The 24,872-nt window shown below is 36.1% G+C and overlaps 3 protein-coding genes across 6 annotated transcripts in view; 2 read left to right on the top strand and 1 right to left on the bottom strand.

Annotated features, from left to right (window-relative positions):
• The window catches only part of LOC6033261 (inositol-pentakisphosphate 2-kinase), a 233,718-nt gene that overhangs the window by 101,628 nt on the left and 107,218 nt on the right, over positions 1 to 24,872 (top strand). The gene's annotated exons all lie outside the window — the stretch shown is intronic.
• LOC6033247 lies at positions 21,383 to 22,138 on the top strand. 2 transcript variants are annotated; one of them, XM_038251603.1, is made up of 4 exons: positions 21,383 to 21,456; positions 21,518 to 21,682; positions 21,740 to 21,898; positions 21,966 to 22,138. In XM_038251603.1, the coding sequence occupies exons 1-4, from the start codon at positions 21,412 to 21,414 to the stop codon at positions 22,131 to 22,133; spliced, it is 537 nt and encodes a 178-aa protein (XP_038107531.1). In that variant the 5' UTR covers positions 21,383 to 21,411; the 3' UTR covers positions 22,134 to 22,138. The 2 variants fall into 2 exon arrangements, with proteins under 2 accessions (XP_038107531.1, XP_038107532.1); XM_038251604.1 differs by lacking the exon at positions 21,383 to 21,456 and having other exon boundaries at positions 21,534 to 21,682; positions 21,745 to 21,898.
• LOC6033248 lies at positions 23,034 to 23,812 on the bottom strand. The gene is made up of 4 exons (XM_001843671.2): positions 23,723 to 23,812; positions 23,493 to 23,657; positions 23,282 to 23,440; positions 23,034 to 23,201 (listed from the first exon to the last, which is right to left on the bottom strand). The coding sequence occupies exons 1-4, from the start codon at positions 23,780 to 23,782 to the stop codon at positions 23,034 to 23,036; spliced, it is 552 nt and encodes a 183-aa protein (XP_001843723.1). The 5' UTR covers positions 23,783 to 23,812.

The raw sequence follows: 24,872 nt of genomic DNA, 5'->3' as shown, positions 1-24,872 counted from the left end.
ACGTTGATACTGTCTTCGGCGAACATTTTCAGACGAATCAGAAGCTGAAGATCGTCATCAATAATGGGAGAATCAAATTTGACTTGGACTTTAGGAATAGCAATATTCCTAGCATCCAAAATTGCATTAGTTAAAGATTCCAAGGCTGAATCAATATCAGCTTTGGTTTCTAAAACAAAATCATGATTTAAATTATTCTCAATATGATGCTGATACCTGTCCCAATTAGCTTTGTGGTAATTAAACACAGAACTATTGGGTCTGGTAACTGCTTCATGAGAAAGTGAAAAAGTTACTGGAAGATGATCAGAATCAAAATCAGCATGAGTCACTAAAGGACCACAATACTGACTTTGATTTGTCAACACCAAATCAATTGTTGATGGATTTCTAACAGAAGAAAAGCAAGTTGGCCCATTCGGGTATAAAACCGAATAAAGACCAGAAGTGCAATCTCTGAACAGAATTTTACCATTGGAATTTACTTTTGAATTATTCCAAGATTGGTGTTTGGCATTAAAATCACCGATGATCAAAAATCGAGATCTATGCCGAGTAAGTTTATTCAAATCCCCTTTGAAATAATTTTTATTTTCCCAGTGCATTGAAAGGCAAATATGCAGCTGCAATCATAATTTTCCCAAAAGAAGTTTCAAGTTCAATGCCCAAACTTTCAATAACTTTTAACTTAAAGTCACGTAACGTGCTATAAGTCATACTACGGTGGATAACTATTGCAACTCCACCGCCATTTCGATTCATTCGGTTATTAGTTATAACTTTATAATCTGGATCACTTTTCAAATAAGTGCCAGTTTTTAAAATGTTTCGGTTATAACAGCAACATGCACGTTATGAACTCGTAAAAGTTGAAAAATTCATTTTCTTTCGCTTTTAAAGAGCGAGCATTAAAATTCATAATATTGATGGAATTACTTAGATCCATGATTAAACTTCAGGGTAAGAACAACATCATTCGCAAATTTTAATCCAATCTGGATTGCTTCCATCATGGATGTAGCATTACTCATTGTTTGAATCAAACCAAACAGTGAGTTTTGCAAAAAGTCATTTTTCAAACGTAACATCGCCGAGATCAGAAGATCCCAAAGCGTTGCCAGCAGAAAAATTTTCAAATGAGATTTGAGGTACCTGCCCAATTTCAGAAAGATTGGTAGAGGATTTAAAATTCGTGGATGAACCCGAAACGACGTTAGCATAAGAAATGCCATTGTTGTTACCTAACTTTTCCACGGTAGGGGTATTTCTAGAATTGTTCGAGTGAGACAGCACGAACGTTTGATTTAAAGATGCAGGTACAACCTGACTTTGAGAAAATTTCGGTTTGGATTTCGGCTGATGCTTAGCACGAGAATCCAAAACCTTTTTCTGATGGGGCAATCCCAGAAATTTGATTTGTGATTTCCACCACAATTTGCACATTTAAATTGGGTGACTTCTTTCACGGGACAATTGTCCTTGTCGTGAGAAGAATCCCGCAAACCATGCATTTTGGAACCATGGCGCAATGATCAGTACCGTGACCGAATGCCTGGCAACGCCGGCACTGGGTCAGATTCTGGCCATTACCGCCATGTTTCTTAAAATGCTCCCACTTTACCCGTACATGGAACAAAAACTGAACTTTGTCCAAAAGTTTCAAATTGTTGATTTCATTTCTGTTGAAATGAATCAGATAAAATTGTGAAGTCAAACCAAAGCGAGAAATATTCCCGTTTGATTTTTCTTCATTGGTATTACTTGGGATGGGGCAAAGCCAAGCAACACCTTAAGTTCGTTTTTGATCTCATCCACCGACAAGTCGTTGGAGAGACCTTTCAAGACCGCCTTGAATGGCCGAGCATTCTTGGTCTCATACGTGTAGAAATTGTGTTTGTGGTTTTTCAAATAACCAACAAAAGTTTGGTGATCTTGTAAAGATTCCGTCAACAAGCGACATTCTCCTCTTCGACCAAGCTGGAACGAAACCTTCAAATTGCAAGTTTCCTTGCAATTCTTCAGTTGCGTTCGAAAGCTGGCCAAATCGGAGACGGAAGTCACTACAATTGGCGGAGCCTTTACTCGTTTCTCGACGGCAGAAGGCTCAGTACGAGGAGAAGGTTCCTTGTCTTCAGTTTCGGATAAAACACCGAAACTGTTTGTCAATGGAATTGGAGGATTGACCTCACATTCAGAATCAGAATCAGACCTCAGAAGAGGCTGTTTTCTTTTCTGTTTCCGTTAGCCGGTTTAGCGTTCAAACGCTTCACCGACGTAACGACCAAATCTTCAGAAGATTTGCGTTTACCTTTGTTTTGACGCATTTTGCAAGCAAAGTTCTCTTAAAAAGATGGCTTCGTTTGTAAAATACAACAAAATTTAAGTTGGGTTAGTCTTGAAAAGACTGTTTAGAATTTTGGAAAATAACTCAGGTAGTCTTTAAAAAGACTGTGAATTTTGTTTTGAAATAACTCTGAGCTTAGGTAGTAAAAAATACCGCAGCTCTAGTGTCCGTTCACCACGAAGGTTCGCAAGACACTGACTGATTTATTCGATCGAACTGGTTACTCTCGGCGGCCTGGGTTTGGTGCCCTCCTTCGGGGAGGCCCCTTACTGCCAGCCTCGAGTCGTCCGATCGATGGCGCGGGTCGCAATGCCACTTTTCCACGATCCAGGCCAGGCCTCTGAGCGGCCTCTGCGAGCGCGCGATTTCTCAGTGAAAGAAGTGGATTAAAATCAACTTCTCGTCGTCGTTAGGTTGCACGAGAAAACTAGCCTTTCGAAATTTGCGCGCAAAGTTGCTCTAGAGAGGCAACAGCAACAGCAAAAAAAAAAAAAAGCATGCATTTGTGCAACTCTCAACTGCACACCAGAGATTGCACAACGGATCCCTCCGTCACGGAAAATGCAGCAAATTTGATTTGTGTCAGGAAAAAAAATCGAACCCCTCGCGAGTCCGGAAGCCGCCGATTCCCGTTCCCGATGCGATGATCTGCGGGATCCGTGGGACAGCTGCTAGGCTGCGACGATGATGTGGGAAAGTTTTAAAGGGAAAATACTGCGCAACCCGTGGAGTGTGGGTTTATTTTTAGCTCAATGAATCCCACCCTCGCTCCGGCGATGCTTTAAAAACCGCGCCGGATGAAGGACGAACAGAGAGAGCAATAAATGTATTATTCTATAGCAAGAGCTAGGATCCTGTGCAGCAGCCCTTGAAAACAGGACACGTGCGGCGTTGCCAAGTTGAACGAACGGTGGTGGGAGCTTTAAATGGTTAGATGTGCTAAATGTAGGGGAGGAACGTATTAGGGAATGCATGTTTTCAGAATCTATTCTATAACGGCCTAAACTATTTTATCAGACATTTTTGGTAAAACCTCACTATCTGTTAAAGTAAAAAAACCCTTTAAAATTTTAAAGGGGTAACGATCATTACATAGGTATTTGGTATCTTAAAAAAAATAAGGCTAAAAATTAACAGTTAAATTAGAGCGTCCAATTTCCCGTCCAGGGAAAAATTTCTTTGGAATTCCCGGAATTTACCGAAAAAAACATTTCACGTTTCCCGGGAAATTTGTAAATTTCCCGGGAAATCCTGAAATTCAATCGAAAGTATACATTTTCTCAACTTATTGGGACTTTTTTTTAAATAAAAAAATAGTGAAAGAAATCAACTCACTGATAAGCTCAATAAGTAAATGACAGTAAATTGAATTGAATAATTTACTGTTTTTATTGAACTCATTTATAAGTTCGTCTAAAGATTTCATTTCATGGTTTATTTCAGAAGATATTGATTTCTGAAGCATTCACAACTGGAAATAGATCTTGTTTAATTATTGGGCAACAAGAATTACGATATTATGGATTTGAAATAAATTATTAAAATTTTGGTAAGTTTTTAAAGGAAAATTGTTGCTATACCTCGAGAATTCACAGTTTAAAGTTGAAAATTTTAAGAGCACTAGTGCTACCAAGGGCGTACGTAAAAGATTTAAATATGAAACTACTAAACTACTTTTTGGCTGTGAAAATTGTTTTAACCGAAGGCATTATTAATTTATTGCATTTTTAAAAAGTATTGAAAAAGGTGCCAAAAAAATGCAAACATTTACAAAAAAAAAAAAAAAAAACTCGCTCCAAATATTAGAGAAATTTGAGTTATGATTGCTTAAAAATGGTATTGCAAGTGAAAAAAAAAAAAGAATTCAATGCTTATCTATTTATTCGTGAGCTTAAACTAGTAAATTTATTCTGGGAAAAATATAACAGCTTAATTATCAATATTATTTCTTATTATATTATATTCTATCAAACTAGTCACAGAGACAAATTTGAAAGCAATTTTATGGTTTTGAAGCCTGGACACCACTATGATTAAAAAAAAGTATACCTACTTTTTAACAAAAAAAAATCCTTATAATTATTTTTTGCTGTTTTGTGTAAAGTCAGCTTATAATTTTAGAAAATTTAAATATTTCCTTGAAATTAAATGATTTTTTATAGGCAGTCAGGGCATTAATTGATCCTCGCTCTTATTTTTACTATTTCATACAATGTTGTTGCAAAATAGTTATCAGAACCAAGATCAGGTAATTTTTTGATAAATTTTAAATTTCCCGGGAATTCCCACGATTTTCCGGAAAATTTGTTGAAAATTTCTCATTTCCCTAGAATTTTGTAACCACGGGAAATTGGACGCTCTTAGTTAAATAAAATAAAAATGACAAAATAAACATATTAAATAAAATACATTTTGCAGACAAACTTAATGACACACCCAGAAAATTGAATTGACAGTGCAAGTTAGTATTTGAAGATGCTCAAAATATCGTTTGTGTTTGGGCCTTATTATTTGTCGGAAAACAAATCATTATCAGCTAAAACTCAAAAACAAAAGCAACAGTTCAAAAAACATTTAAGAAGCATTCAAAAAAGTATCACATCAATTAAAATTAAAAAAGATTAAAAAAAATCGTCAAAAGTGAAAGAAACCACTTTCAGTGACCAAACTCTCTTACGCCCAAATCTGTTTTTATAATATTGAATTTTTTGCTTATTCAGGAGATCTATTTGCGCACTTTTGTCTAGGAAAATGTTTTTCTTGCTTAATTTTTAGTATTTTAATTTGCATTTATCATGTTTAGTTTATGTTCCTTTCTGATTGTGTTTGGCTTATTATATAACCTCCTATAATTGCACAGTGGTCCAGATTGCAAAATTATGCGGAAAATTGATTTTCAAAAAAAAAAAGTGAAGTTTCGGACCTTTAGTGTCTTCAAAAAAGTTGTTGAAAATAGAAAGGGGCAACTTTTGTATTGGTTGATTCTTTTCGGGATTTTTTTGTCATACTAAAAAGTGGTTGGGCTTGCCAATCCAAGCAACTTTTTCGCAGACACCAAAATTTTATCACGCAATCTACGCCTTCTACGACCAAATTTAGAGGAAGCATCTATTCAACCCTGAGCAATTCTCTGCAAAACGGTCTTTTTTCATCAATTTTAATTTTTGTATTTTTTAATCCGGCTGAAACATTTTTGGTACCTTCGGTATGCCCAAAATCCATTTTGTATCTTTAGTTTGTCCATATAATTTTTCATACAAATTTGGCCGCTGTCCAATGATTTATGAAAATTCAAAAATTTGTATCTTTTGAATGAATTTTTTGATCGATTTGGTGTCTTCGGCAAAGTTGTAGGTATGGATACGGACTACACTGGAAAAAAATGATACACGGTAAATTTTTTTGTTTTTGTTTAACTTTTTGTCACTAAAACTTGATTTGCAAAAAAAAAAAAACACTAGTTTTTATTTGTTTGTGCAAAAAATCTTTGACCGAGTTATGTATTCTTGAATCAATACTGATTTTTTCAAAAAATCGAAAAATTGGTCGCAAAAATTTTTCCACTTCATTTTTCGATGTAAAATCAAATTTGCAATCAAAAAGTACTTTAGTGAAATTTTGATAGAGTGCACCATTAAATACATTTTAAGGTGACTTTTTGGAAAATAATCACAGCTTTTCATTTTTTTTAATTAGTGCACATGTTTGCCCACCTTTGAAAAACATATTTTTGAAGAGCTGAGAAAACTCTCTATACTTTACTTTTTTGAACTTTGTTGAAACGACTCTTAGTTGCTGCGATATTGCCATGCAAAGGTTTAAAAACGTGAAAATTGATGTTTTCTAAGTCTCACCCAAACAACCCACCATTTTCTAATGTCGATATCTCAGCAACTAATGGTCCGATGTTAAAATATGAACATTCGTAAAATTTTCCGATCTCTTCGAAAAAAATATTTTCAAAAATTTTAAACCAAGAATAACATTTTAAAAGGGCGTAATATTGAAAGTTTGGCACTTTTAAAATGTTAGTCTTAATTTAAAAATTTTAAAAATATCTTTTTTTAGTAACAAAAAGTTAAATAAAAAATCGCAAAAAATTTGTTACCTTGTATAATTTTTTTCAGTGTAGTCCGTATCCATACTACTACTTTGCCGAAGACACCAAATCGATCGAAAAATTCCTTCAAAAGATACAGATTTTTGAATTTTCATACATCATTTTTGTATGGACATCTGCCAAATTTGTATGGAAAATCATATGGACAAACTAATGGTGCAAAATGGCTTCTTTGGGCATACCGAAGGCACCAAAAAAGTTTCAGCTGGATTAAAAAATACAAAAAAAAAATCGAATGACCGAAATCTGAGAGAACTGCTCCCCTTCAAAAATCATTTTTAGAACATTGCAATTCAGGGTAAAGTTTGAGAGAAAAGTGACGTTCGGCGCACTTTTAGAGCTCTAAAAACAAACAGTTCTGTTTTTGTCAATTTAGACGTAAGCGTCAAAAGTTAACAGTCATTTCAAGGTAAAAAAAGAAGATTTGAAATAAAAATTTAACTTTATGTTTTTCTTTGCAATTTTGCCCGCTGAATCTGAATCTGCCCTCAGAGTTGAGCCAAATTGTAAAAACCCGGTTTTTGGTTTCTATGTAATTTTTATTTATTTATTTTTTTTCTATGTAGACCCAAAATATGACTTAAAATTGATTGCGAGATAAAATTTTGATGTCTTCGACAAAGTTGCTTGGATTGGCAAGCCCACCAACTTTCTAGAAACTAAACATAAAAAAAAAAGATTTTCAAAATGAATCATCCTAATCGTGACCCGGAGTTTTGGCCCCGGTTTAACCTTGAAATTAGGTCGTTATCTCAGTCCAGGTGTATGAGGCGTCTACCTGGATAAACTACCTGTCTCAGTAGAGTCACTGGTTGGCAATCGGACTCACAATCCTAAGGTCGTCAGTTCGAATCCCGGGATGCCTTGGATCCTTCGGACACCAAGTTTTGAGTAGAACGCGTTCATTGGATTAAGGATTATTTAAATAACTTTGGATGATCTATTAGCTGTTCTGGATTTAAGAGATGAATGTATAATATGATTCAGGAATATGTACTCGACGACTCGACTCAAGAAACTATTAACGTTCCCCTCCTACGTGCAACCGCGCACAACTCTTAAACTCCATTCGAGTTCAATAGTCCTCTGGGCTGGCGTTTATGTTATTATCCCGATTTTCGTTGCGCGATAACATTCGACCCCTGCTGCAGATGATGGCGATGGCCGTTGAACAGAAGAGGGTGCATCCTTTAGCTGCTCTGCCACCACCACCGTCACGAGGGAGTGTAAATATTCGATAGGGGCTGCAGATAGCCAGATAGACAAATGCATACAGAGTGCATCCGATGCATTTCACATGGCACTCGTCGAAATTTGCTCTCAGGGCATTGCCTGATGCCTGATGGAAGCTTCGAATTTCGACCCCTTATCAACGTCTTTTGTGTGTGGGAAACGGTTTTGAATCAATTTGCTAGCAAACAAATTTGTTAAATTGAAAACAAAATAACACGTCAGATTATTTGTGAAAGTTGTCATGTAACTCCCATCAAATTGCCTCGCTTAATCGTCTTGTTACTTTGTACGAGCAAAAAAAAAACAACATCGCGTCTACACACTTTCCAACCCACCAGCCTGACTTCCTTCCTGGGACCAAGCCGTACACCAAATATCAATTATAGTGCAGCGTGCAAAAACTGCAATCTCTTTCCACTGCTGCAGCAGCCATCAGGAACAGCCGGCTGCTGCTGCTGCTGCTGCACCAATTTTCCTACGCTGGACGAGTGAAAGGTCCACTTTTGCACCCTGTGGCAATGATCAGCGCAAAAAAACGAGGCAAATCGCCGCCTTCCATACGATTAATCGGTTATGCTCGCCTCCCCCTCGATATCATCCACATCCTCGCCAAGTTGTCTCCGTGCTCGATTTAGCTCATGTGCAGGCTTAGTAGCATCAAAGGTTTTTTTTTTGTTTTTTTCAAAGAATTTAAGCAAAAAAAGACATTATTTTTGTTCGTATGCATCTTTCTTAAAAATTCCAAAATTATTTGTGATTATTTTAATGCCTCATATTATTAATTTATTTCATTCCTGTTTTTTTGTTATTCACTTGACAGTGAATAACGTGGTTTGTGGATGGTCCCATGAAGACTTTTCATTCTTGTTTTTTTGGGGGCTGCCGTGGCTGACTGGTTATGGTGTTCGCTTTGTAAGCGAAAGGTTCTGGTTTCGATTCCCATGTACTCCCAACGCGAAAGTTAAGAACACAGAAATTTAAATGATGAATAAAAACAAAAAATCTAAGACGCTCGAGGCTGGGTTCGATCCCCCGTCCTTTGGGTTGGTAAGCAAAAATGCTAACCACTAGGCCATGACAAATTAATGAGCTTAGACTGGAAATAGGAATACTGTTACAGGGAGCGAGTTGTGGCTATTACCACGGCAAATAGTGTCCAGGGCATTCGTGGAAATACAAGGTCCCATCCCAGAGGGTCCCGGAGTACCAAAGCTTCTTAGCATGGTGCTCCCAACGAATACAACCAAATCTCGGAGCGTATGGTGGTGTGTCCCCACGCTTCTTCCTCCCCTGTCGATTCAGAATTGTGTTGTTGTTCGATCACTCTGTGCTCAAACTCAACCCACTTCAAACGAATCATGTCTCTGCGATACGACTTTACGCAGTAGGCCTGGCCGCTTTAACGCTTGTGATGTTTCAATGCATTCCGATGCAATGGCACACTATAAATGTTAATAAATGACAAGAAAAGTGCTAGGCGTAATCTAACCTAACTCTCTAGAATCCCTTCGAAAGATTGGCTGCGGTAGGGCCTGATAAGATTAGATTAGAAGACTATTTTCAACTTATTTAGATGAATTTCAAAAAAGGAACGATTTCGACGAACCTGCATTGATTTAATACTTGAAATCAACTTCGTTTTTATGGAATTCAAGTGGATCGAGTAAAATGAAAAGAGTGGAAAACAGCTGCTCACAAACACAAATGCAGAATATCCCGGCATAAAAACTGAAAAACTGAAAAACACAAAGAAAGCGACCACCACAACCATCCTGTGGCATTCGATCGCATCCTGTGTGTGTGTGCCTTTCAAAACAAAGCTGCTGGCTGCTTCACCACGTTCAAAACCCTTGTTGGTTCATTTATGCAGGTATCCGTTCACATGTTATACGAGCCCGGATGATGCAGGAGTGCAACCTCAAAATTTGATCCAAGGAAAGGGTCCGGCGCATTTGGTATCAAGGTCACACCCGCAGCTGTCGTGTTCAATTTTGGTTGTTACACGGTGAAGTTCTGAAACTTTTCGATGAAACGACTCATTCGGCGAAACGACACACTTCCAGGGGCGTCCTAGTCTTTTGTCACGATCGAGGCTCCTCAGTGGCATCGATCGCTCATAAAACCCATACGTTAAACGGTGTCGTGTACTGTGATGTGATGATGTTTTCACCAACAACAGTCGTCTTTCGAGGCCACTCTCTCCGGACTCGATCGGGCTCTTGATGTTCCCTCGAAGACACCGTCGTCGACGGAATATGGGACGCCGAGTGCGCTGCTCCTCCGGGATGGCTAACCAATGATAATGAGCCTCTCGATTTAAACGAGAGGGGAGAGTCAACTCGAGTCTAGAGGCCTCTCTTGGAGACGACTTCGGACCGCTATGTTAACCTTCTTTGTTCAAACTGGGCGCGCGCCGTCTTGAGGGTGTTCTAGATCTGGCCGCTCCCCGGCTCTGGTTGGCCTTTTGGGTCCCACCACGACTTTGTTCGATGACGGTTGATATGAGAGAGGGGTACGTACGTACTGTCTCACGACTTTTTCCTCTGGCGGCCAAAAGGTCCGCCGAGGGCACATAAACACCTTCGCATTTAGTTGCTTGTCATCCATCAAAGTTTATGAGCGAAGCAATAACAACTCTTTTTTTTGTGGTCGAAAGACCCCTCGTCGTAAGCCAACCCTATACGACGAACTTCCTTTCGCCGAATCTGTGCGAGATCCTTTCTCTTTTGTAGATCATCGCGAGCCGAAGGCCCTGGGCCGGTGAAGGTTAGGCATATACATGGACACGGTGTTTTTATGTGCGTTTTTTTTACAAACATAAAATTCTGAAATCTTACTTTTGATTTCTAAATTTTAATGCTGAAAAAATCATCATTATAGTTTCCTGAAAATTTTAAGACGGTTTTTTGAACTTTGTTATAACTTCAAACTGGAACTTGGGCAAATGGTAGAATAATGCGAATTTAATCCATTTCTTTTTCTTACTGATCATTTGATTAACATTTTTTCCAAGAATCACTATCAAGTTTTTATCAATCCAATCTCTTCCTAATAAAATTAGTGTCCTGTGCAAAAATTAAAAAAAAATATTTCACTTAAAAAAATCTCAAGCGGTTTGCGAATGATCACTTATTTTTATTTATTTATTTTGAACAATTGAATGACCAAAGAATCTAATTTTTATTCTGGAATAAAGTGTATAAAATGTTGCAAATATTTTTCAAAGTGTATGTCGCCCCTTCTGTTTATTTTTTTGTGTAACTTTTGATAAAGGGATATCAACTTTGCCCAAAAACGAAAAGTTTTTGTATTTTTTTCATGAAAAATACTTTTTTCCGAGTTTTGAGTACAAACACGTTTTCGATTAAGGAAAAGAAAAAGTGTAATTGGGCCTTTTCAAATGTTGAAGTTGATTTAACAATTTTGAACATTTTTTTATTTGAATGTTCGCTTGATTCTAAAATAATTTGATTTCGATTGTAAATTTTGATTTTACATCTAAAAATTATGCCATAATATTTTTTTCGACTTTTTCTTGTTTTTCAAAAACTTATATTTTTTCGAAAAAATGGCAACACTGTCAAATCAATATTGAGAAATTTTTAATCAGCTTGTGCCATCTATCGAAGATAGCATTTTTGACGATGAATTTTTTTTGTCATCTAAATTTTTTTGAGTGTACAAGCTTTGCCCAAGACATTAATTCGATTAAAAATTCACATGGTACTTGGTAAAATATGCTGTCAAAGTTTTACTGTGCCAATAATGGAATCGAAAATCTTCAAAAATTATACATGAAAGGTTATATTGGTAAAACGAAATTACGAATAATTCATAAAAAAAAATAATTGTATTTAAAAATCATTCTACAAATTTGGTAACTATAAAGTAATTAAAAAAAAAATGATTTTCAAATGTATTTTTTCATTTATTTATTCATACAATTATTTAAGTTTCTTTAATACCAAACCTTACAATCCCCATGAAGTTGGGTCTTTTTGGAAAGATGGTATCAGAATCGCTAAATCTAGAAAAGCCGGTTACCTGACTTCACAGCCTGTTAAAAACCCACAAAAAAATTGAAAAACTGACACAAAAATGAGTAAATCACAAAAATTTCAAAGATACTGATTGATGGTTGAAGAACAGGGCCAATAAAATCAGAAACAAATTTCAACTAAACAAGATAATTTCCAATAAAAGTTCTAAAATGAATTAAGACTAGCATAAAACAAGATAATTTTAGTTAAAATGAGTTACTGGTCATGGAAAACATAAAAATCATCAAAATAAACAATCAGGTAAAAAAATATTTTTAAAAAACCTTTTAAAAATCCGTTTATTGTCACTTTTTGTTTCAAACCCCCATCTGGAAACGCCGTCCCACAGCTCTCGCGCCCGCTAACTGCCTCATAATTATCCACTTACTTAAAGCCTACGTGTGCCTAATAGCGCAATCGAGCAGCCCCCTTCACGTGCGCGGTGGGGAGTTAAGTGACTTTTTCGTGACGGCGCGGCGTCCATCTCTGTGAACAAAACAAAACGATTTGAGGGACGAACCCCCCGATTTGAATGGCCCCGCGGAGTCTCGTTTCAGCGAAAAAATAGATCTTCACACACTAAAAAAATATGAAAATTACTCTTAACTCAATCTTCAATCTGACAGAAAATTTCAACACATAATCGAAAATTTAACATAATTTTACATCTCAAATAACGTAATCAATACTCAAAAAAGAAAAATTATATTCTGTTTGAAGTGAAATAATATTCATTTGCGTTTGATGTAATTTTATGGCTCATTTGATGCACATAACTGGAGCATCAAAATGAGAGTGATATTCAATCACGTATCTTAATTTTACATCTCAAGAAAATCAATTTTACCCACTTTCAGCTGAATATCTGTGTATTCGCTTCGAAGCGTGCACAACCAGCAAACGTCATTGTCAGCCATCTTGCCTTCACTGGTGCTTGTTCGCTGCTCGAAAAAAATATTATTTTTACTTAAAATGAAGTGCCGTATTAAAAATAAATCGTCGAAATCTATCAGCGAAGTGCGGCTGCCATCCGGCATACTTGGTTGTTGCAGAACCGGACAATTTCCTGAACGTGTGGACAAAGGCCAGTTCCGGAAACTGCCGATGAAACGATGAATCCGGAAAGTAAACTGCCGGTAGGACTGGACTTGCAGAACCGGTGGATTCGGAACGTAAACTGCCGGTAGGACTGGACTTGCAGAACCGGTGGATTCGGAACATAAACTGTCGGCAGGACTGGATTTGCAGAACCGGTGTCCAGTTTGGAAAAGGTCCGCAGCAGCAGTTGAACTCCGGTGGAAGCGGGCTGATCGGAGATGGCCGGTGAACGTTTTGGTTTTGTCAACGAAAGATTAGATCCTTGAAAATATGTTCAGTGGCCACCAAATCAGTGCTTTTTGTTGTTTATCCCGTGAACAAGAGTTTTTTTTTTTGCGATAAGAATGTTTTGTGCAATTCCTCCCTCAAAATGAGTGCTAGTGGTAAACTGCGATAGTTGAAAAAAATAATAAATAATTGTGTTCCGCTGTGAAAATAAACATCTTAACAGAAAAAACAAGCATTTTTGTTTTCTTTATAACCTCAAAAGAAAATGACAGCAGCTTTTCATGTACAGCAGCAGCACGCAAAAACTGGGTCGATTTGAAAATTACATCAACGCAAAATTCAACGCATGTAATATTAAATGCTCAAATGAGCTCCACAAAAGCTTCATGTAATTTTCAAATCGGATGTAATATTCGGTCATTTTGGACGCTCCAGTTATGTGCATCTATTCGACAGAATATTACATGATTATTTTTTGGTGTGCATGAAACTCTGTATGTAGGAGAAAATATGGCGGCGTTAGCATCGAGACATCGAGATTGCAGTGCTGCCAACTGTCAAAATTCTGTGTTGGTCTCTTAAATATTTTCAGATCTGTTTGAATCTACTCTATTTACAATGCTTATATAAATTAATTTGTCCTTAAACTAAAGTAACCATAAATCTGGCACCCCTGCCCGTGCAACTGTCACTTTGGCCGTTCAATTTTTAAGGCTAATTTGCTTGTTGGCTTCGCGAGCGCGAGACGACGCGAACGAAATAATTACCCCATCCGACGGAAGCCGGGGACATCCCCCGGTCCAAATACGGGCCCGCGACATTTCGAAAGGTTCGGCGTCGAGTCGCGCTTGAGGTCTCTCGACGAACAATAGAGGTTCATGGCCCGAGGGGTCCCGCTCTCGCTGGCTGTGGTGTCAAAAGTTTACTCCGTCAAACGGTCGACGCGGCCTAAATGGAGCACCGAAGTGAAATGGAGCGGACCGATCTGACAGATGAGGGTTTCGGTTGACTGAGTCATCTAATTATAGGTGTGGGAGGGGTTCGGTTTTGTTTAAGGTTGTACTGTTGATGATTTATTTACATGCAATCAAAGCATATGAATAATTTGGCAATGACTTCGATTTTTATTAGACTTCGAGGCCCGCTCTTCTGCCAACACAGCATTTTTTTTTATAATTTTGGAAAATCTGCTGGTAGAAATTTGGTTCAGTTTGGCCTCCGGTAATGTTGTATGTTATGATGCGTTGGTATTTTACTATTTATTTTAACAGAAAGCGTCTGTTGGCAAAAAATGGCCCAGGGAGTAAACAATATATTGAAAACGAAAAAAACATGTTTTTTATTAAATTAAATTTTGGCATGACTATTATAAAAGATATTATAAAAAATGCATCATTTGTTGTCGAAACCCTTAAGGCGTCCCAGACCGCCAATTTCAAAAAAGCAATTTTACACAAAATCTGGAAATCGATATCATTTGTATTTTTTTATGCGGCTCTTGCATACATACAAGCTTTCAGCTGTTCATACAAAAATGATTCGTAAATATTCGATGAACTGCATCTTTTGAAGAAATTTTCTGATCGATTTGGTATCTTTGGAAATTTTTTTGTATTGACGAGGGAAATTAAGAAAAAATATGTATTTTTGGTGTGTTTTTTTTTTCGAAATTTTTATGTATGATCTAACTAGTGGTGGGCAGAACCGCTCTTTTTTAGGAGCCGCTCGCTCTTTAAAATGAGCCGCTCTCTTGAACGGCTCTTTGGCTCTTCTTATCTAATCTAATCATACCCTAGCGCAGCCAATCTTTCGAAGGGATCCTGGAGAGTGCCTTAGGTTAGATTACGCCTAGCACTCTTCTTGTCATTTATTATCATTTGTAGTGCGCCATTGCATCGGTATGCATTGAAACATCACAAGCGTTAAAGCGGCCAGGCCTACTGCGTAGAGCCGTATCGCAGAGATGATTCGTAATCGGGTTGAGTTTGAGCAGAATTTGAATCGTTGATCGCCATCTTGGATTTAAACTTTCTAAATCACTTAAGTGTAGTTTATGGGTCATACTTGAGCTCAATTATCAAAAATGCGATAGCGAAAAAAAGGTTTTTTTTGTGATTAGTTTATCCGAAGTTTCGACTATCCGAAGTGAAATTTTTCCGAGGCCTTCGGATAATCGAGTCGGGACTGTTTTTTTTAGAAGTTCATAAAATTTCTTGAGGTAGCTGAGATACAGCGTATAAATCTTTTCTTTCAATTTCTGAAATTTTCAGATCTTTTCGAACAATATCTCGAAAATTTTAAAATTTTAGACTAACATTTGAGCAATTCTCTACGAAATCGGACTTTTTTTTTCGAAAAGATTTTTATTTTTTTTTTCGAAAAGATCAGAAAATTTCACAATGGTTTCATATTTTGACATTGAAAATCGGACCATTAGTTGCTGAGATGTCGACATTAGAAAATTGGGTTTTTTTGGGTGAGACTTAGAAAACATCAATTTTTCTGTTTTTAAATTATTGCATGGCAATATCTCAGCAACTAAGGGTCGTATCAACAATGTTCAAAAAAGCATAATATAGAGAATTTTCTCAGCTTTTCTAAAATAGTTTTTTCAAGAGTGGGCAAACATGGGCACCATTTTTTAAAAACAAATAACTGCTACTATTTCCCAAAAAGTTATCTTAAAATGGCTATAACTTGAAAACGGTGCACTTCATCAAAATTTTACTGGAGTACTTTTTGATTGCAGATTCGATTTTACATCGAAAAATAAAGTTGAAATTTTTTTGCAACCAATATTTCAATTTTTCGAGGAAAAAAACTGTATTGATTCAAAAATTCATAACTCAGTCGAAGATTTTTTGCCCATTCTGGAAATTTCTGAAAAGATGGCATTTGATGTCCCCTAAAACATATCAGAAAATAAAAAAATAAATAAATAAAAAAAGAGTTTTTTTGCAAATCATGGTTCAGTGACAAAAAGTGAATTGAAAAATCACCAATTTTTTTTAACGTGTATCATTTTTTTCAGTGTAGTCCATATCCATAACTACAACTTTGCCGAAGACACCAAATCGATCAAAAAATTCCTTCAAAAGATACAGATTTTTTAATTTTCGTACATCATTTTTGTAAGGACAGCTGCCAAATTTGTATGGAAAATTAAATGGACAAACTAATGATGCAAAACGGCTTCTTTGGGCACACCGAAGGCACCAAAAAGTTTCAGCCGGATAAAAAAATAAAATAATCGAATGATCGAAATCTCAGAGAATTGCTCATTTGAAAAAGGCTTAAATTATCAAAAAATAATAAAATTTTAGGTTTTTTGGCCTAATATTTATTGAAATTGTCAAGATATGATTTCGATTACTATTTTTAAACAAACACAGCTTATTTAAATTATATTAAAACATAAGAATAAGTAAAAGGGCGCCCTTTACTGCACCAACTTTTGGCTGTAAGCTACTTCATTGTGGCTCGATTCGAAATCCAAATTTAGCAGAAGAAAAGCTGTAAACCCTAAACCAGTTTTAACTGGTGCTGCTACTGGTTTACTTGTCGGTCGTGGTTGTTGTTTTTGTCGGCTGAGCTTAAACGCGAAAGACCTGTTCTGGGAGTAAATATGAGCGTGCGCACACACAAACACACATGATGACATTTTAACTCAACAGAAAAAAATAAACATCGTAAAAAGTAGTCTTCCCAGCTTACCCAACTGGGTGGTGCGTTTTTTTTCTAAACGGGGGAGGGCGGTGAACTGGTGGTAATAGGAGTGCGTGGGTGGGTTCCAGTTTTTGTGGATCCCACGAAGAAGAAGGAGACGAAGAGAAACACGCACCATAACCGTTCGAATGGGTTGATATAAAATTGAGTTAAGCTCAATTGAGCAGACATGCTCGTTAGGGTGATTTTTAGGCAGTATTTTGAATATGGGGAAAAGGGTTTGAAATGAAAACAATAAAAATTTATAAATAAGAATATGTTTTTTAAGTCTAAAAAATATTTTATACTAAAAATTGACAAAAAAAAGTTTCATAAGCAAAAAAAGACGATTGATGATTTCAGTAAAATATAAAAAAAATTAAAAACAAAAATTTAAAGATATTAATCACCCTAGTCAGCCTGACTAGCCAAATCGGGCAGCCCAAAAAGACAAAAACGAATAAAAAAAGTTCGAGTGTCTGCCATGGTTTTCGTCACCGATCCCGACCGAATCAGTCGCCGTTTTTGGCTCGCGGTGGCCTTTTGTTTACCCCGTCTGGGGGTCGCTTTGTTTTCATAAAGCATCAATTGAGCAAGGCAATTGACAAAACGAGTTTCTCCACTGCCGTTCGCCCGGCCAGGCTGGGCCATTCGGGCCGTCAAAGTGCGTTAATCATAATGCCACACGAGACCGAGAGAAAAAGAAGAAATCAAGAGACATCGCGCGCCTGGGTAACAACGTCCCGAGTGGGGGTGGAGAGAAGGTTGTTGACGAAATTTGTTTTGTTGATTTTATGTTGATTTTATGGGACTTTAAAAAATAATAAGATAGTTTTTACACTTTTTTACATCAAACATCAACAACAAATTATAAGTATGATGCCAAATCAGTGAAAAAATATAATTAATTAACTTTTCATTCAATACAAAAATATTTCGTTGCTTGTGAGCTATCTTTTGACACGTCCTTTCTTTTTACAGTAGACGTGTCATAAGATAGCACACAAGCGACAATCTATTTTTTTTGTAATATTGGTTGAAAATCATTATTTTGAATTTCCACTGACTCGGATTGGGGGCTCGCGGGCGCGATATAAGCAGATAAGTGTCCACTTTTAATGACTGACCACTTAAGAGGGGAAACGGTCGGCGAGGTGCACACTGACACACGCACGAACGCACTTGGCTTGAGTTTGCCAGCGCAAACATGCACTCGGCATGCTGGATGGAATACTTGCACACATACAAACAGCTTCGGTGCGTACGTGCGTTTTTTCGGATAAAGCTTGTGTCTTGACTTTTGGGGTTTGTTTTAACGGCTTTTTTAATAATCGACCAGTTTTAGACCAGAAAATTTGCAAAAAAGCTTTAACTTTATTCTCAAAATTTTAATTTTATTCAAAATCATAAATTTGTTCTATTTATTTTTAAAACATTTTGCATCATTTGTTTGTCCATATAAATTTTTGTACCTGAAAATTAAAAAAAATTTAACCGTTGAAGGAATTTTTTGATCGATTTGGTGTCTTCGGCAAAGTTGTAGGTATGGATAAGGACTACACTGGAAAAATGTGATACACGGTAAATTTTTTTTTGGATATTTTTAATTCCACTTTTTGTCACTAAAACTTGATTTTCAAAAAAAAAAAAAACACTGTTTTTAATTTTAATACCAAGTTATGAATTTTTAATCAATACTGATTTAAAAAAAAAAAACTACCAGTCGCAAAAAAAATTCAAAACTACCGGTCGCAAAAAAATTTCAACTTAATTTTTCGAAGTAAAATTAAATTCGCAATCAAAAAGTACTGAAGTGAAATTTTGATAAAGTGCACCGTTTTCAAGATATAGCCATGTTTAGGATTTTTTCTTTAAAAAAGTCGCAATTTTACATTTTTTTTAAATTAGCCACTTTGAAAAAAATATTTTTGAAATGCTGAGAAAATCTTCTATATATTGCTTTTTGAACTTTGTTGATACGACCCTTAGTTGCTGAGATATTGCCATGTAAAGGTTTAAAAACAGGAAAATGGTGTTTTCTAATTATCAATGTTATAATACGAAACAGTCATGAAATTTTCCGATTTTTTTTAAAACAACATTTTCAAATTTTTTAAATCAAGACTAACGTTTCAAAAGGGCGTAATATTCAATGTTTGGGCTTTTTGAAACGTTAGCCTTGATTTTTTAAAATATTGAAAATCGGACCATTAGTTGCTGAGATATCGACATTAGAAAATGGTGGGTTGTTTGCATGGCAAATGGGTACTATTTAAAAAATGAATAACAGTTACTGAGACTTTTTTTGAAAAAGTTCCTTAAAAATGGCTTTAACTTGAAAACGGTGCACTTTATCATAATTTCAATAAAATACTTTTTGATTGCAAATTCGATTTTACATCGAAAAATTTTTGAGACCTGTATTTTGTTTTTTTTAAAATAAGCATTGATTCAAATTTTTTCAACTCGGTCGAAGATTTTTTGCCCATTCTGGACATTTCTGAAAAGTTGGAATTTTATGTCCCCTAAAACTCGGCTTCGGCTGCCGATCCCCTTAGCACACATGGGTTCGATTCCCGCCCATCTCATCTGGGTGTTTCCTATTTTTTTTATTACTCTAAAAGTGAATGAATGAGCAGAAATCAACGCAATGTCAGCAACTCTCTATCAAAACCGGAAATGGATTTTATTTGTATTTTTGGATTTGGCTCAAACTTTGTGGGGGCCTTCCCTATGACCAAAGAAGCTATTTTGTGTCATTGGTTCACCCATTCAAGTCTCCATACAATTTTGGCAGCTGTCCATACAAAAATGGTACTTAAATATTTGAACAGCTGTAACTTTTGAGAGAATTTCCTGATCAACTTGGTGTCTTCCGCAAAGTTGTAGGTATTGTTGAGGACTTTTGAAAAAAAAAGAAAAGAATAAGTACACGGAAAAAAATTTGCCGATTTTTTATTAACATTTTTTTCACAAAAACTCAATTTTCCAAAATACGTATTTTTTTTTATTTTCGAGATTTTTTGATATGTTTTAGGGGACAAAACCCTGCAAAATTTGAGTTATATAGAAAAATTGTCAAAAAATCTTTTTGGAAAAAAAATCGAAATTTTTTGCCAAAAAAAATTTGACCTCAATTTTTTATGTAAAATTGAATTTGCAATCGAAAAGCACTTTATAGTTTTTTTTATTAAGAGCTCCGTTTTCAAGATATAGCCACCGAATGTTTGATTTTACCGAAATATTTACAGTTTTTTGATTTTTAAAAAATAGTGACCATGAGTGACCATTTCTGAAAATATTTTTTTGGAAAAGTTCAGAAAAATTGCTATGAGATTGTCTAAGAGACATTGAAGATTGGACCTCTGGTTGCTGAGATACAGCGGCATAAAGAAAAATAAACCGGAAAATTGAAGTTTTTTAAGTCTCACCCAAACAACCTACCATTTTCTAATGTCGATATCTCAGTAACTAGGGGAAATTCTCGTATGTTTGGCAGGTTAATCATTTTTTCTTAACTTTTCAAAAAAATATTTTCAGAAATGGTCAATCATGGTCACTATTTCTTACAAATATTTCGTTAAAATCAAACTTTCGGTGGCTATATCTTGAAAACGGAGCCCTTAAACAAAAAAACTGTTGAGTGCTTTTCGATTGCAAATTTAATTTTACATAAAAAATTGAGGTCAAATTTTCTTTGGTATAAAATTTCGATTTTATCCAAAAATCATTACTTTTTCAAAAAATCATAACTCGGAGACAGATTTTTCGACCATACTTCTCTATAGCTCAAAAGTTGCGGGTTTTTGTCCCCTAAAACACATCAAAAAATCTCGAAAATCAAAAAATACGTATTTTGGGAAATTGAGTTTATGTGAAAAAAATGTTAATTAAAAAATCGGCAATTTTTTTCCGTGTACCTATTTTTTTTCAAAAGTCCTCAACAATACCTACAACTTTGCCCAAGACACCAAATTTATCAGAAAATTCTCTCAAAAGTTACAGCTATTCAAATATTTACGTACCATTTTTGTATGGACAGCAGCCAAAATTGTATGGAGACTTATATGGATGAACCAATGACACAAAATAGCTTCTTTGGTCATAGAAAAGGCCCCCACAAAGTTTGAGCCATATAAAAAAATACAAAAAATTAAATGTTCGAAATCGGCCGATTTTGTAGAGAATTGCTCATATTTTAAATTAATAGTAATTTTCTCCAAATCCAAAGATTTGAGTTTGAGTGATCTCCCCATTCAATTATTCGAACTTTTAGATCATAAATCTTTACATAGAGACCACCAAAAAAATTATTGAAGTCCAATAAGGCCGTTGCAATTATTTTTTCAAGTTTATGTCGAGTCTGGCCAGATTTGAGGGGGAGCAAAAAAGTGAAATAAAAAACCATGGTTGCCAATCTGCATGTCACGTTGTTGTTGAAAGGAAATGTTTGGAATTCAGACAACTCGGCACCACGCCCTTGTATAATATTTTTACTATTCATTGCATAAACAACTATTTTCATGTTTGAAGTTGTTATTCTAAGAGATGTGATCTCTTTTCGAAGTATTTGAATTCATATAGAATTCCAACAGCGAACGTTGCCCAGAAACAGTTGTGGAACTCATTTGGATGGTTTAAAAATGATTTTGTGGCTTGCTTATTTGCTCCTTTTTCCTTCCTGTAAAGTACGTATTTTGCTTTTATTCAAGACAGTTGACAATTGTAATTATCTGCTTTGTTTACTAGGCTAAAATATTTTTCGACATCGATGAGGAATTTCGAGATTGTGAAAATGGAAAACCCTTGCCCCAGTTTCATACATCCGACTTCCACATAATTGTTCAAGACGATGGAACTATTAGAGTGAACGGAACCGTAAGATTTTTACAGGACTATGGAAGTCCAACCAGAGTGAGATGTTTGTTAAGACTTTAGGGTAATTTGATCCTTTTGAGTGTTGATTTTTAGTGGAGGTTGACATCGCAGAGGTTGCAACAAGGCGAGTGGCAAACTGGGATAGTGTCACGGGACGTTCCGAACATCTGTCTTAATTTGCAAATTCCAGCTGAACCATGGTACCCGTTCACAAGTCTCATGAAGCAGAAAACGTGTCCCTTTAAGGCTGGGGTAAGTATTCAACCGGGTTTAATAGTTTGTACAGAAATCAAGAGAATTTAATAAACTATTTTTAAAGCACGAGGAACACGCCGATAACATTAACATTGGTAACTATGCTACAATATTTGCTGTCCCACCGGAGTACCTCGGGGATTGGCGAATTTACTTTACGATAACTACACTACGGAGAGGAACCTTCTTTGAAGAGTGCATCATGTCTCCGGTCTCCGTGTTGGAGCTTTGATTTCATACAGCACCAACAATTTGATAGTATATAAAGATCGAATGTTTTGTTCCAACTTATAAAGATTTTTTCTTAGAAAGAATACCTTTAAATTATTTTTATCCGAAAAACCTTTAAGAAATACAAAGTATTTTCATAATGCTCAAAAAATACTTCAAAGGTAACCTTTCTTCGAAGTTTGTGTATTGTTGCCAACTTTTCACAGCCATTTTCCAACCTGCAGCAGCCATACTGGCTGACCCCGGCCCAAATGCAACCGTAACACTGAGCAGGTTCTTTGAAGTTCTGCTTCCCTCATTGTATGAAATTGGATCTGACGGTGGCGGCGTACAACCACTTTAAACTTTGTGCAACTTGACACCTTGCCTTCGGGGTTTGGTTATGGCCTCCGGTGCCGGTGAATGACGGTCACATGGCGTGCACCGTGCCCTTGTAATGATTTCTGTTGAAAGTTTGTTAAAAGATGCAATTTTTTTTTAAGAGGACGGGATTTCCTGATATTGATTCTTTCTTAAAAAGTTGCTGCTTCTTCCTTCGTCAGATTACTGTCCCAGTTGGCTGTCGTCATCGTGAAGTGTCTCTCTTTTTGTTCATGCATCCGTCAGCGAAAAAATCTGTCTGGTGAAATAAAATCTGATTGCCGCGGACGTCGTCCAGAAGTTTCGCGTAACACGTTGGTGAATTGCGCAGCAGAATTTCAACCTTCAGGGAGAAACTTTGAGGTTATTCTGCTTTGCGTTTTTTGGGCTTTAAATAAACTTTCGATGAAAGGCTCGATTGGGTGATTCAGAGGAAGCAAAAAAAAAAAGAAGTCTGGAAGTTTATTGACTTCTTTGAGTCGGATTCTTGTGGTTGTTGCGTTGTACTTTTGAAAGTTATTTTATTGTAGACTGTCACATGTTATATCTCCGAAACGGTTGCCGGGTTCATGAAGCACTCCTCGACCCGCTGCCCATTACGCGTCGCAGTGACGAAATGGTAAACTTTCCATTCACCAATCAATGCCTCCGCCACACCGTATATTGCAGCAAAATTTCCAATGTCGATATTGTCAATATGTTCTTCGTGCTTTAAAAAAAAGGTAAAAAAATGCTAACTATTAGCCAGAAATCCTTCAAATAAAATAATTTTGTTTAAAATTTGCATACCCCAGCTAGGTAGGGACAACTTTTTTGCTCCATAAACTTGGTGTACCGGTACCAGGGTTCGTAAGGCATCTGCAGAACCGCACAAATGTTCGGGATATCTCGGGCAACAATGGCCGGGTGCCATTCGCCACGCTCTAGCCGTTCCGTATACACTTTCCACTAGCAAAAATAAAACTTATTTTAAGTTGAAATAATATTTGCACTATCATACCCTTGTTGGACTCTCGTAATCCTTGGTGAAACGAACGGTCCCGTTCATCGTAACAGAACCATCCTCCTGTGTAAGAATCAAGAATTGGGACATATCTATGCTCGGCATTGGTATCCCGTTCTCACAATCGACGTACTCTTCGTCAAAATCAATCGATAGGGTCGTCTTGAGGACAAAAACAAAATTAAAATTTGTATCATGAGTTACGAATCATAATTTTCTCTACATACCTTACTGTTTTGAGGAAGTAACAAACAAACGAAAATTAAGGTGGCACTAATTTGTGCCATTTTGCCGAGAGCCACTTGCCGCTTGTTGGTTCTAATGATAACCGAAATTTGAGCTGTCAGCCGAATTCAATGCCCTTAAGTACAGTGAACACATGAGACATCCGACAAATACAACAAGAATCTGTCTTGTTCAAAATGTAAAAAAAGTAATTTTCAACCTGTTGTTAAAGCATCATCATAGAACAAGATCACGTAATAGCAGAGAAAACCATGCGAGGCATAAATGTAAATTTAAACCGGGTGCTTAAAAATTTTGTTGAATGTTTTTAAATTTTCCCTGTGTGTGAGAACAGTTAATGCAACATTTTTTCTACGAAATAGCTTTAAATAGCTTATTTTGTAACTTTTTTTCCTTCAGTAGATTCAGTTGATTCCTTAAACACCCGCAAACTCTGTTTCCAACTTTGAATTAATCAGCTGTTGAAAGTTAGTCTACATTTCAGCATAGGCGTGGATAACCTGTTTAACAATAATGTATATTTTGTCAAATGACTAGACTGACAACAAAAACTAACTTTTTGGCCCAATTTAGAACTAGAGATGGGCAAAAAAAGAGCGAACCGCTCAAAGAGCCGGTTCACTAAAAAGAGCGAACAAAAAAGAGCAGCGGTTCTTTTTGAAAGTCCCATCTTTTGGGAGCCTCTATCCAAACAGGAATGATTTTAAAACTTTTGTTTATTTGAAAATTTATTGGATTTTTTAACAAATCGCTTTTGCTTTTGAGAATGGAATATGAAATGCTTATAATAAAAATTTGCCAGAATTGTGTACACGGTGTTCTTTTTCATGTTCTTAAATTACTTCAAAAGTGAATGCTTAACTAAATTGCAAAATGCCTACTAAAGGAGCTATTACACTAAGGCAAAAAAAAAAACAAACAAACACACTCTTAACTGAATTGCAAAGAAGACTGCTACTAAAAGAAAATAATAAATTAAAATAAGAACATGCCTACTAAAGGGGCCTACGGAAACAAACAAACAAACCCCTTAAGAGTTACATATATGTAGAAAATCACAAAACTTTATATTACAGAAAATTCACTTAATTTACTAAAAACATGATTTTCAAACACTCCTGAAAGTTTCAC

Source organism: Culex quinquefasciatus, chromosome 2 (genome assembly GCF_015732765.1).
Source record: "Culex quinquefasciatus strain JHB chromosome 2, VPISU_Cqui_1.0_pri_paternal, whole genome shotgun sequence".
Classification (NCBI taxonomy): domain Eukaryota; kingdom Metazoa; phylum Arthropoda; class Insecta; order Diptera; family Culicidae; genus Culex; species Culex quinquefasciatus.
This window is presented reverse-complemented; position numbering and strand designations above follow the sequence as displayed.